This window comes from Monodelphis domestica, chromosome 2 (genome assembly GCF_027887165.1).
Source record: "Monodelphis domestica isolate mMonDom1 chromosome 2, mMonDom1.pri, whole genome shotgun sequence".
NCBI classification, from domain to species: Eukaryota; Metazoa; Chordata; class Mammalia; order Didelphimorphia; family Didelphidae; genus Monodelphis; species Monodelphis domestica.
Genome location: NC_077228.1, coordinates 132,251,330 through 132,265,427, shown reverse-complemented (window position 1 = coordinate 132,265,427; position 14,098 = coordinate 132,251,330). Strand labels below are relative to the sequence as shown.

The window sequence follows — 14,098 nt, the reverse complement described above, 5'->3', positions numbered from 1 at the left end:
CACTTATCAAAACTGTGTGGCTGCCACAGCATCAGGGGACAGAGAGCTCCACAGTTTAGCTGATGCCAGAGTCTTCATTTACTTAGTGCCCTCATATCAGATTCTCTTTTCCCAAGTTCTAAATGTCTCTGCTGTTCAGAGCTTTCATTTGCCCTCTCTTCTCCATATTCTTCCTCCTCTCCACTGGAGTTTGCTTAGGTACTCTAAGCTGGTGACATTTTAGGGACTTTTTGAACTTTTCAATTTCCATACACTTGGAGCAAAAGGGCAAATGTTTCAGTTTTGTCTTTATAATTCTAGAATCTAGTGCATGGTAGACTATTTTTTTTTAAGTTTCAAATTAATTTTTATTTTAAAATATTTCCCCATGTTTTCATGATGCATTTTCTTTCCCCTCCCCTCATCCCTCTCCACTCCCAGAGTCAACAAGCAATTCTACTGGGTTGAACAAATGTTATCACTTTATACCTATTTCTACATTATTCATTTTTGGTATAGAACAATCTTTTAAAGCCTAAACCCCAAATCACATACCCATATATACATGTGAAAAGTGATGTAATGTTTTTCTTTTGCACTTCTACTCTCATGGTTCTTATGGTAGACTTTTTTTTTTTTAATAACCCTTACCCTCTGTCTTAGAATCAATGTATGTATTGGTTCTAAGGCAGAAGAGTGGTAAGGGCTAGGCAATGGGAGTTAAGTGACTTGCCCAAGGTCACATAGCTAGGAAGTGTCTGAGGCCATATTTGAACCTAGGACCTCTCCTGGCTCTCAATCCACTGAGCTACCCAGCTTCCCCTTGATAGACTCTTAAAAAATTAGCATTTTATTTTTTTCCAATTTCCAATTACATGTAAAATTTTTAAAAAAATTCTTGTTTTTTTCCCAATTTTGACTTCCACATTCTCTCTCACTCTCTCTTTGCTCCCCCTTCATTGAGAGAGCAAGCAGTTTGATAAAGGTTATAATACCACATGGCTGATTGATTGTTGTAACAGAAATCTCAGCACTCTTTGAAGTGTCTTGGCAAACTACTCAGTTAATTTTCAAAGCTTAAAGGTTCATGAACATTTTGTAGCATTAGTTATTTTGGAAAACTAAACATTTTGAAAGGAAAAAACCATTGAGTTCCAAACAGGAAACCCAAACATATGAAAAATAAGAGGAACCACAGGTTGGCAAAGCCAATGGTCAATCAATGAGAGGTCACTGGCTGGGGTGGTCAGTCTCTCCCTAAATTGGAGTACCCCAGAGACAAGGATGTCCTGTCTGCCTGGGGCTTCTGTGGGCTGAGGTCTGTTCCCTTACTTACTTGCTTAAGCTGGCTCTCTGGCTTTGGTTGTGCCTACAGATGACTCTGAGAGGGAAAACAAACTGTTTTACAGACAGAGCATGGGCAAAGAGAACTGTCTTTGAATAGGGCTTGGTGGAGAGGACTCCCCAGGCTTGTTTAACCAAGCCAGAGTGGAGCTAGAGAATTGCTGCTGAAAACTTGTTCTCATTGAAGAATTTCCTAGATTTGGAATTTCCTACAAGAGCAGAGATAATAAACCAGCCAATCATGGGTAGTAAGCAGCAGACTCTTATCATCCTGACATAACCCTTTGGGGACCATGGCCCCACATTCCAGACAAGCCTAAGAAGGCTAGGTTTAACTCAATATATGTGTGTTTGGGAGTTGGGGGGAGACCTCAGAAAAACTACTTTTATATACATTTATAATGACATAATTATTTAAAATAAAACATTTCCCAAGTTTTACTAGACTATGGATATTTTTAATTTAGAATATTTATAAGTACATTATAACATAGAAATATTTGTAATATATAAATTAATCAATATAAATATATACATTATACCAATATTATAGTTATGTTAATATATTTGTATTCATTATCTATTCATGTAGTATTTGTTATTTAATCTATATAGAATAAATATATTGAACAGAAATAATAGAACATATAATATAAAATACATCTTTATTGTCTAATATGATAAATATTATGATATAGTAAATAGATAATATAAGTTAATCTATAATACAAATACATATTTATATTCTTGTAAGAGAGATAGCTTGGAGTAGTAGATAGAGAAGTTGTTTTGATATTGGCAAAAACTGCCTTCCAATTTGAACTTTCCAAAAGTGGAATGTGTTCCCTGGGGAGGTCAGATGGCTTCTTCCTCACTGAAGGGCCTCAGGCAGAGGCCTGACCACTACTCTGTGGAGATATACAAGGGATTATGAATTCAGGAATGAATTGGCCTAGATGGCCTCTGAGGTCCTATATGTATTATACATGTATACATATATACCAAATTTATTTATTTGATTCTATACATTTATACATACACATTCCAGAAAAAGCAGCATTATGAATGACAGATCCAGTTCTCATCTACCTTTCCAAAGTTGATGAAGTAAACCAGGTGGCCCATGAGGGCAAACTAGATGGCATAGTGGATAGAGCAAGGGGTAGGAGACACCTGGGTTCAAATCCTGTTTCAGACACAGTTGGGCGACCCTAAGCAATTTCCTTAACTTCTATGTTTCTCAGTTTCTCATCTGTGAAATGAAGATAATAGGAACACCTACTTTATAGAGTTGTTGTCAAAAATCAAATGAATTTTAAAATGTAAAGTCCTGGGCAAATCTGAAAGCACCACATAAATGCTAGCTGTCACTACCATTATTTCATATGACATACCTTCAAGATGTCTATGTTCTAGGCAAACTGGGTTACTAACCTTTCCTTGAACTTCATACTCCACCTCCTGCCTCTCTGCATTGGCAGAACCAATGGTCTGAGGCACTTCTTGCATCCCCACCTCTTAGAATCCTTATCTTCCATCTAGGCTCAAGTCAGAAGCCAATCCTCCCTGAAGCTGTCTTTGATTGTCCCCTTCCCCACCCCCAGTGCTATTGGATATTCTCGCTTTCCTCATTTTCCTTGTATTTATTATTATATATTTTGGGTCCTCTACCACAATGGAAGGCAAGCGAGGTGGCACAGTGATTAGAGTTCTGGGCCTGGAATCAGGAGTTCCTGAGTTCAAATTCAGCTTTGGATACTCACTAGCTGTGTGACCCTGGGTAGGGCCACTTAACAGCTATGTGCTTCAGTTTCCTCAACTGAAAAATGGGGAAAATAATAGCACCTACATCCTAGGACTGCTGTGAGGATTGAATGAGACAATCTTGGTAAATACAAATACTTGGCACATAGCTTTTGAGGGCAGGGACCGTTTTGTTTTTGTATGGGTAGACCCTCTAGGTTTATTGAATCAAACTGAATGAAGATGTAGTCCAGTACAACATTTCTTAGAGTAGAAGGGCCTCCAGGAAGGACTAAGAAATCCAGTTTTGAGTTCTAGTCTTGTTTTTGCACCTACTGCTTCCATCTTGAGGCTTATAATAAGGTAGAGATTCAGTCTTATTTTCTTTGTTTGCAGACTGGACCCCTTATATGTGCTCTGCAACCCCTGAGAGATGTCTTGAGTGATTAAGTTCTGATAAAATTAAAATCCCTCAGTCTTGCCTGTTTTTGGTTGTTTAGGAGAGCTGTATTTTCTGGCCACCTCTTATCCAAGTGCCTATGCACCACATGGATCAATCTACAAATTTGTTGACCCTTCAAGGTAAGAACTCTTCTTTTTTTCTGTTGGGGAATTCCTCTACTCAGAGGTCCAAATGTATTCCCAGAGTGTAATTCCTTTCATCTAGGGCCTGTTGACTGGAGGTCAATAAACCTGGAGACTGAGCTATAAAATTAAAAAAGTTTAGATAGAGTCTGCAGATGACATACACACACTCATAGGGTTTACATAGCCTTAGAGCAAGTGGCAAAAGAGGCCCATTTGAAGAAAGAAGCCACTTTCCTTATTTAGGAGACAGTAAAAGGACAAGATGTCAGGTCATTGTAGGGAGGAACAGAAGAGAACGTCTTAATTTTGGAATAAGTTTGGTGTCATCCAAGATCAGGTCTGTTGGAAGATTCCCTGTATCTAATGTCATTAGACCATCTTGGTGGGCCTAGAGGCCTTTAATCACATTCTAATAGTTAGGTTTAGGATAATGGAGCCGCCGTCCACCCCCTCCCCCTTCCCCCTTTGGGATAGAATCAAGCTGAGAGTCTGTGTTTAGTTATATAATTGAGAAGATGATATTTTTTTGGTCTTTGAGGCTATTCTTTCTGGGGAGATGTTTCCTAAATTCACAGCACAAAAGGTTTGTACATGTACTACACATTTCCTACTGGGCATGGGATAAACACCAATGAGAGGACCTGAGTAAAAATCCAGTCTAACACTTTGGCAAGTTACACATCGCCTCTTGGTTTCACTTTCCTCATCTGTAAAATAGGGCTCTGCACCAGATGGTCTCTGAGGTCCCTTCCAGCTTTAAATCGATGATGCCAAAACTTCTCCAGATTTATAGCTGAATATCTGCATTAAATAGAACGGAGGATGCCAAATTTAGAACAATATTTCTCTGAGATCTTTGGAAACTGAGGAATGTGACATCTCTAGAGATGGGACTGACTGGTTTGGACTGGGGTAGCAGGGACAGGTTTAGGTTCTGTCATCCCTGATCTTTGACAAGCTTCTAGGACTCTCCCCCTCGAGCTCTCCTTCTCCCATCCTTCCCCTCAAAAGAAAAACAAAAACACTTGGCAATGATCTCTTGGGTATACTATCATTCCATCTGGTCCCATACAGAATGATAGAGAAGTCCTTACTTCTTCCCTTGGGAAGTCAGGAAGGCTGGTACCATATGTGGCAAATGGACTGGTACTGCCTGAGCTTCACTCACCTTTCCAGTTATGGAAGTCAGGAGGAGGAGGGGAGGTTCCAGTCCTCATCTAACCTTCCATTTGGCAAGTTGGGGCTCTTGGGTTATTTTTCTATTAACATTTTTTTTATTATTATTATAAGCTTTACACTCTCAACAAATAAGCAGCCTGGTTTATTTTTTCCCAAGAAGTTTTTGGAAGAGATCCACAGGACTTAGTGCGCCCAGCTAGGTGGAGGAGGAGAAGGCACTATCTCAGAGGCTATATTTGGGGAAGTCATGTGGATCCTTTGGGATTACAAGATATCCCACCTACTTGTTTAGATTTTTTCCTATTATTCCTGAGCAGCTAGGTGGCACAATGGATAAAGTACTAGGACTGGAGTCAGGAAGACTCTTCTTCCTAAGTTCAAATCTGGCCTCAGATACTTATTCTTTGTGTGACCCTGGGCAAGTCACTTAACTGCTTGCCTCAGGTCCTCATCTATAAAATGAGCTAGAGAAGTAAATGGCAAACCTCTCTAATGGCTTTGTCAAGAAAACTTTAAATGGAGTCAGGAAGACTGCTAGAGAAGTAAATGGCAAACCTCTCTAATGGCTTTGTCAAGAAAACTTTAAATGGGGTCAGGAAGACTAAGATATAACAATATCACTCCTGGACTTCTGGTCTCTATTTCATCCTTTATCTCCACATTTCTATTCCTACCCTGGGGGATATAAAGAAGTATCAAAAAGATCTTTCTTCCACCTAGCAGCCAGACCTATGAATGATTTAAAGATTAGGGAACTAGACTGCACAGCAGTGGAAGCCTTTAATCTTGTCTTCCTAACTGGGTAGTAGTGATGAATGCTTTTATTTTCTATGATCACTCACCTCTGTGATCTATATACATTCAGTGGGATGATCTAACAAAGCTATCCCAAGCATTCTTTCAACAGATATAAGGCTCTTTGCCAAGTACCAAAGAGATTCTTATTCTTTTGTGGGCGTCTGTGTAGACTGCTTACCTGTTCTTCGAGGTTCCTTAGAATTTGCTTTTAGGAAAGAACACTATCCACATTCAGAGGAAGAACTGTGGGAGTAGAAACACAGAAGAAAAACAACCACTTGATCACATGGGTCGATGGGGATATGATTGGGGATATAGAATCTAAATGATCACCCTAATGCAAATTTCAATAATATGAAAATAGGTCTTGACCAATGACACATGTAAAAGACAGTGGATCTGCACATCGGCTATGGGGGTGGGGAGGGAAAGAACATGAATCATGTAACCATGGAAAAATATTCTAAATTAATTAATTAAACAAAAAATTTCAATTAAAAAAAAAAGAATTTGCTCTTAGACCAGTCCTAGTCACCAAGGTAAGAGTGGTCCCTTCCAGACTGCTATGTTCCTCCATTAGACTGTAAATCAATTAATCATTTGCATTTATTAAGCAATCAAGCATTTATTAAGTTCCTGCTATGTTCTTGGAATCTATTATAATATTAATAATAATTAATTAATAATTAAGATGATAATAATGGACATTCAAATAGCACTTTAAAGTTAGCAACATGCTTTTCTCATTTGAGTCACAATAAATCTGTGAGATAGGTAGAATTCATATTCTCATTTTTAGATAAGAAAAATAAAAAAAACCCCAAAACTAAAAAAAAAACAACCAAAACTTGTTCATGATCACATAGCTAGTAAATGTCAGAGGTGACATTTGAACCCAGGTCATAACATGGCTTAGTAGGCAGAAATGTTTAAATACTCTTCAAGGGATTGTTCAGAGAGGCATAGTGAGTAAATTTCTGGGTTTGAAGTCAGGGAAAAGCCTGGTTCCATATCCTGCCTCTGATAATAGTTGTTTGACTGTAGGCAAATCATTTAATAATTCTCAGCCTTAGTTTCTTATCTATAAGATGAGGGATTTGGACTAGATGACCTCTAAGGTCAGTTCCAGCTTTAAATCTATGATTCTTGTGCTTTGGTCCTGTCAGAACATCAATAGAATCTATGAATATTTTATATTTTCATTAATTATACAATCTCCTTCACCCCCTCATCCTCCCCACTTACCCTGGTAATTCAGAATTGACTTAGTCAACAAGCATTTATTAAGGATCTCCCAAAGGCCAGGCTGTGCTGGGAACTAGAGATATGAGTACAAAAAATGAAACCATCTCTGCTGACAGCAAGCTCACATTCTAATAGGAGAGACAAGTGCATATATAAATAGACACCATATATATATATGCATCTATGGATATCTAAAGTGAATGAATATATACAAAATAGCTAAAGTCAAGATAATTTTTGGGGAAAGCACTAGGGTGGAATCTGGAAAGACTTCTTGCATCCTAAAGAAAGAGGGACGTGATGTGTAGAAGGTATTAGGAGGAAGTGCACCCCACACTTTGGGGAGTGGGAGTAGCCAATGAAAAGGTATAGACACAGACAGATGTGATGTCATGGGAGAAGAACAGAAAGATGGTCAGTTGCATCAGAGCAGGAATAATATCCAGTAAGGCTGGAAATAGAGGGTTTGGACCAGGTTGTGAAGGATTTAATATTTTATTCTAAACCTAAAGGCAATAAATAGCAAGCCATTTGAGTTCATCTGGCTACTGATAGCCAGGATCTCCAGTTCCCCTTTTCCAGTTATATGCACTCAGACTATCCTGCTTTGTTTTCCAGGCGAGCACCCCCAGGCAAGTGCAGATACAAACCAGCACCTGTCAAAACCAAGGGCAAGCGGATCCCCTTCAGACCACTTGCCAGTAAGTTTGTTTTTGAGTTCCAGAGGTGAGGCACCTGAGGGGTCAGAAAAACCCAAAGCTGTGGTTCTCCAGAGATCTGTTCTGGCTTCTGTTTCAGGGGTTGTGTTTTCCTTGTGGAATTATAGATTCACTGAGCATGAATTGGAACCATGAATCAATCCCTTCTCTGTCATCTTTGACAAGTAAGCATCCAGGCTTCTCTGGATGGTTGTTTTCCTCCTACCATGGGATAGAGTGCAGAGGACACTGGATTTGGGGCCAGGAAGACGTGGGTTCAAATTCTGCTCCAGATACTTCCTACTTGTGCTATCCTGGGCATGTCCCTTGCTTTCTCTATGCCTTAATTGCTTCATCTGTAAAATGAAGGGATGTGATTTGATGGCCTTATAAGTTTTCTTCCAGTTCTGTGCTGATGAATATATGGTCCTGTGAACTCATTTAAGAGTCAAGACAAGGCTGTCCCTTTTGGGCAGTGCTTAACTTTAGCTAAACATCTGCATTTCCTTTAAGTGATCTTTCTGGGCCTTGATCTCCAATCTTGTCATCATTCTGGTCCCCTCTTTTAAATAATAATAATAATAATTGAATATATAACCCTCTAAAGTTTGTAAAACACTTTTCTTGTATTATCTCATTGGAGCCTCAAAATGATTTGTCAAGTAGATAATATAGATATCATTCACACCATTTTACAGATGAGAAAATTGGGGGCAGCAATGATTTACCCATGATCCTATCAGTGAAGAGTTTGAACCCAACTCCAAACCCAGCTCTCTCCCTGTTCTTTCATGCTACTTTGAGAAAAGACATTGATGGATTGTCAGTTAGAATTGGTTATTTGTAAACTTTTGTTGTCTTTAATTAGCTTTCTTGTCACCTATGTGTAACCTCTAGAAGTGTAACCTCTAGAAGTAACTTTATATTTCTGGTGTTAGCCTTTTCCATCATAAATACCTTTTGGTAAAATATAAGTTCTTTAAAGGTAGGGAAGTTTCATTTTTGCTTTTGTATTCCCAGTGTCTGGTCTGGCACTGAATGAATGCCTGTACAGTGAATAAGTAGAAATCGTATATTCCTTTATCCCTTCATTCATTCAATGATCTGTGATTAACCTCTAGCATGATTAAAAATGTTTTTGTCTTTTGTCTTATTATTTATGATAATATTTTTGACAATAAAATACGAAAAATAAATGGTTTATGATAATAAAAAAAATTTTTTAGTAGTGATGGACAAAGAGAAACTTCCCAGGATCACCTTGTCCTGTGAGCAGCCCAATAATTAGGATATTTAACTGACCTAATTAGAGTTGATACAAAGATATGGAAATCCTTATGACTTTCATAGTTTTTGGGTTTTTTTAGAAGTGGAGTTTTGAGTCATTTCAGTTTTCCATTACTTACATATCTTGTTATATAAATGACTGTTTTTCAGAGACTGTCCTGGAGCTACTAAAAGAAAGGTCAGAGAAAGCTGCTAGAAAATTGTCCAAAGCAACCTCAGCTTCCAGGACTCGAAGCAGAGGCTCTTCTCAGAAGGCCTCCTCTAAGAAGCCAACTTCCCCTGAAAACACAAAAAAGATACTTGCCAAATCCAGGCCCAGGCTCAGGAAGAAGACTCCCCGAATGTTTGGTAAGCGCCAAGCAAAAGCCAGAAGATTGTCTGTGAAGCCTCAGGAGAAGAGAATCTGGGCCTTAAAGCCCAGCAGCACCAGAACCAAGGGCAGCCATTAGCAAGGAAGGGTTGGTAGGAGTCTTCTCTCTGCCTTTTTTTGTTCCAGTGGTCAGCAGAGGAGAATGACTGAAGAAGAACGGGCCCTATTTCAGAAGCTCCGATTTGGTTCCAACCCCAACCCCAGCTTGAGAAGTTATAGTGTGAATCATTACTAGAGAGCTAGGACTAAAATCAGAGCTAGTATGGTTTTCCTCTTCATGTGAGAGTCCTTATCCATCAAAGAGTACAGTACTGGTGGTGATTTTGCTGCTAGCACATAAGGATGGCCATGCATGATGCTGCTTTTCTGGAATCCCAGTTCGCATCACTGGTTTTGTTTCAAAACTCCCAATAATTTTACAATGTAAGCCCCTTGAGGGCAGGAGCTATTTCATTTTTGTCTTATATGTTTAGCATATTAAGGGCATGCAATAAATGAATTAATTGACTCAAAATGGCCAGGCAAATATCAAGGTAATATAAGTTCCTTGAAGATAGGATTTGTTTAATTTTTGCCTCTACATCCCTAGTACCCAGCACAGTGTCTGGCATATAACTAGATGCTTAATAAGTTTTTGTTGAATTGAACTGGTAAATAAAGCAGCATTTCCTCAAACTGACATCTTCTGGCCTTTTCTCTTCAATGGTTTGTTAAAATGTAAAATTCCCTACCCAAATCTCATTAGTTCATTAGGTTCTCATTTTAGAATGACTTGTAGAAATTTGGATTCTATCACAAGGCAAGGAATTCAGTGATTGATAGTATGACAGAATTGAAAAGGCTCTGGATAAGAATAATGAACATTCAGCCTTACTTTCCCCTTATTTTCACTCTTCAAATGCCTATGTTCTGAACCCTTTGGGAAAAGGGGCTTCATAAATGGATAGTATATGATGATCAAATCAAGATTATTCTGGATATAGATAAACTGGGAACTGACTTTTTCTCAAAAACAAAGGAATTGACTCAATAAAAAGAAGGGCATTGTAATCATCACTTGCTTTGCTCCCTCTATATGCTGTGTGATTTATCTAGGGAAAGGAGCTGAAAGGTTGCTCCTAAATGCCAGCTTGGAGAGGGCAGCTGGGTAGCTCAGTGGATTGAGAGCCAGGCCTAGAGATAGGAGGTCCTAGGTTCAAATCTGACCTCTGCTACTTCCTAACTGTGTGACCTTGGGTCAGTCACTTGACCCACATTGCCTAGCCATTACCACTCTTATGTCATTGACTCCAAGATGGAAGGTAAGGGTTTAGAAAAAGAAAAAAAGTTAGATTGGAAGCTGGCTGGGATAGAAGTAGAATGTTGCTTTCTGGGTAGAATATCTTTTTTTTCAGGGCAAAGCCTGTTGGTGCCAGCCATTCATGGAAGATGTCAGTTCTGTTTGAAAGAAATCCTTTGGCTGTGGGGTAGCCAAAACAAATAAGCTATTTTATAGCCTCAAGGTTTGAAAAAGTATTATATGCTAAAAAAAAAAATCCCAACAAAAACTTAGAAGTGCATCCTATTGGCTCTACCAGTTGAAGAAAACATAATCTGGACACCTTCTTATGCTTTGGCACCTGAATATCAGAAAGTGTTTTAGATACTGGTTTATTTCTTTTCTTTGCATAATACCATTTCTAGTTTTCCTAAAGCATGGATGCCAAGTGGTAGAAATATAATGATCCTTGAGGGCAAGGTTTCCCAAATGATGGTCTGTGGGACCCTAGTTTTCTATATGATGTGACTATTCATGAGATTTCATGAGTATATCTAAAATTTAGATGTGTGAAAATGCTTCAATTTCCCTATTTTTAATAGAAATTGGACAGAACCTTCACTTTCAGTTTTAGAATTATGGGTTTCTTACTTTATTTCAGGCCTGAATTTAATTTCATGGCCAAATTAGTTTAAGGAACACTATTTTAAGCTGACTTCACATTTACAACAATCCTGGTAGATAAGCAATATTTTGTGGACAAATAAACATGAATTAACTTAAATGATATTTAAAGGGTGGTAAAGCAGATAGAGTGCCGGGTCTACATTCAGAAAGATCTGAGTTCAAATCTATCCTCAGATACTTACTAGCTGTGTGACTCTTAAGCCACTTAACTCTGCTTGCTTTAGTTTCTTCATCTGTAAAATGAGCTGGAAAAGAAAATGGCAAACCACCCCAGAATCTTTGCCAAGAAAACTCCAAATGGGGTCATGACAAGTTGACAATGACTGGACAACATTTAAAGGGCAAGAGATTCTTGGTTTTCAGATTTGGTTTTTAAAAAATTGTTTTTTCATTGTTAACTTAACTAACATCAAATACAATGAGTATTTCCATATACAAAGCAGAACTGTAAAAGAGTGGGGAATCTGCATGTTATATAGCCTGCTTCTTTTGTATATACAACAAATTCAACTAGGTTTAACATCTATCCTGCTTTTGTTTCCTTTGACTTTTCATCCCTTGTCTTTTATGGATTTAAAAAATGTTTCAGTAACTCTCTTTTCTTACCGAATCCAATTTTGGTTATTCTGTTGTACACTCTTCAGCCCCAAATTGAAAGCACGACACTATTGTATGTATAAACAAGCAAAACAAATCCCTAAATTGGTCAAGTCTGAAATATTCTGTACGAGCTCATCGATTGATTCACTGTGGGGAAAAGCTGGACTTTCCGAGGCCCTGTCAATGTCAGCGTCTTCTTCTGGGATAATCTCCACTTTCCCAGTCCCCATTCATGATCATCTCCACTCTTCTATCCCTTCAATGCCAGCGTCCTCTCCTGGGATGATCTCTATTCAGCCAATCTAAATCTAGTTTAACCGTACAGTAATTGTTTACACGTGGTCTCCCCCCAACAACTAGAACGTTCCCTTAGGGCTGGGGCTGTTTTTGCTAGTCTTTGTATCCTCCAGCGGTTAGTACATAGTAGACGCTTCAATAACGCTTGCTGACTAGAATTAAAAGTCATCTCTTCTGAGTGCAAGCCTCACACCCGGGAACTTCAACACAACAGTCAGGGGTGGAAGATGGGGGGAGGAGGTAACACAGACTGACTCAGCCAAGGCTACCTAGAGGCCAACCTCCCAGCATGCTCTCGGCCGCTCCTTATGGGCGGGCCCTAGGGCACCTCCTCCCGCGCCTCAGCCCTGGCAAGTGCAGGTCCGGCTCTGAGGTGCCACGTGTCATAGTCTCGGCTGGCAGAGCGGAGGTCGAGTCCTCGATCCGCTGGCGCCCCCTGCCGGCCGCACATGGGAGCACCTGGCGGTCCGACTCCGCCCGAGCCCACCGGGCTCCTCCCTCTCCGCCCCCAGTCGTGCTCCCGCGCGCGGGGAGCTATACTGTAGGTCTGGGTGCCGCCCCGGGAGCTGATGTCGTGCACAGATCGCTACTGCTGTCGTTCGATTAGTGCAATTCTCTTAACGAGGACCCCGGTAGCTCCACCCCGTCCCGTACCATCTGTGTTCTGGGAGGTGCCCTCGGCTCCGATTGTCCAGAACCCGAAGGAGTCGCTTCCTTTCCCGAGCTCCCAGTTCTTCGCATCCGGGCCTTGCCTAAGGTGCCCTAAACATAGCGGGGGTTTTGTCTGCCAGTAAAGAGAAGTGTTTCCTCAATCTACTGCAAGCAACGTAGTACGAAATTTGGTCTCTCTTTTTCCGCTCCTGTAAAATATATTTTAAGAGGAGCGAAAAAACGGACCCAACTAAAGAAGAGGCCCCAGCGAGGATCGAACTCGCGACCCCTGGTTTACAAGACCAGTGCTCTAACCACTGAGCTATGGAGCCACCTATCATCCTTTTCCATATAATTGAATGATAGCGAGCTTTAAGCAGTTTCCGCTTTCCATTAACCTCATTTTGATTCTTTGGCGCCAAAGAGAACTTTCCGGTGCTTCGCAGGCGCTGGCACTTAAAAGAAAGAATTGGGAAAACAAAGTATTACCTGAGGGTGGGGCTCCATTCAACAGCCAGTCACTTAAAATACGTAAACAAGTTAATTAATGCAAAGAGAGTGTTAGAATCGGTGGCCTAGAGTTCTTGTCGATTCAAAATGCTTCTACACCAGAAAACAGAAGACATCTTCTCGCTCTTGCTGTAGCTGCTGCTGCTTACATCTTGAGATCATTAAGCACTTGGGGGAAAACGCTGTATTCCTGGAATCATCAATCAGGCACTGTGTTAAGTGCCTACAAGGAGCCAAGCCTGGAGATGCAGATATATAAATGAGACATGCTCTGCCTTCAAGGGGAATACATTTTTTAAATTAAAAAAAATTGTTTAAATCCATATCTTCCATCTTAGATTAATACTGTGTATTGGTTCCAAGGCAGAAGAGCGGTAAGGGCTAGGAAATGGGGGTTCAGGGACTTGCCCAGGACCACACAGCTAAGAAGTGTCTGAGGGCAGATTTGAACTCATCTCTTTCTGACTCAAGGATTAATAGGTTCTTTACCCACCGTTCCACCTAATTGCCTCAAGGGATTCTAATTCTTTTGAAAAGGAATCTGGAGGATGGATCAGGAATTACCAGTTTATTTCTCTAGCAACCTCAAGCTCAAGATCCCTAGAATTCAGCCTCCTAGCTAGAGAAAGGGGATTTCCTTGGCTAGCTGCTTCCAGAATCCATTGTCTAGCCTGAGAAGAGACAAGTTTTTGGTCAACACAAACCATCCCCAAGTCGGAGAAGGACAATTGCCCAGGCAGTATGCTTAGATTTTGCAGCTGACCTCTGGAGAAAAGATAAAGAGTAGCCTCAGTATGTAGGAGCAAAGGACTTGGACTTTATATTTCATGATTTCCATCAGTTATTTGAGAATATGAATCAAAT

At 40.0% G+C, this 14,098-nt stretch overlaps 1 protein-coding gene, 1 long non-coding RNA gene and 1 other non-coding gene across 4 annotated transcripts in view; 1 reads left to right on the top strand and 2 right to left on the bottom strand.

Annotated features, from left to right (window-relative positions):
• The window catches only part of HHIPL2 (HHIP like 2), a 148,858-nt gene extending 138,952 nt beyond the window's left edge, over positions 1 to 9,906 (top strand). For both annotated transcript variants that reach the window (XM_001375968.5, XM_056815967.1), the window contains exons 7-9: positions 3,567 to 3,648; positions 7,495 to 7,577; positions 9,012 to 9,906. In XM_001375968.5, coding sequence (XP_001376005.2) covers positions 3,567 to 3,648; positions 7,495 to 7,577; positions 9,012 to 9,310 — 464 coding nt within the window. In that variant the 3' untranslated portion in view covers positions 9,311 to 9,906. The remainder of the gene's footprint in view (positions 1 to 3,566; positions 3,649 to 7,494; positions 7,578 to 9,011) is intronic.
• On the bottom strand, positions 2,000 to 12,760 carry LOC103100382 (uncharacterized). Its single transcript, XR_008916223.1, has 3 exons — positions 11,783 to 12,760; positions 5,810 to 5,874; positions 2,000 to 4,455 (listed from the first exon to the last, which is right to left on the bottom strand). It is a non-coding gene; the product is annotated as an uncharacterized LOC103100382 (long non-coding RNA).
• Positions 12,761 to 12,983: 223 nt separating this feature from the next.
• On the bottom strand, positions 12,984 to 13,056 carry TRNAT-UGU (transfer RNA threonine (anticodon UGU)). Its single transcript has one exon. It is a non-coding gene; the product is annotated as a tRNA-Thr (tRNA).
• Positions 13,057 to 14,098: the final 1,042 nt, after the last annotated feature.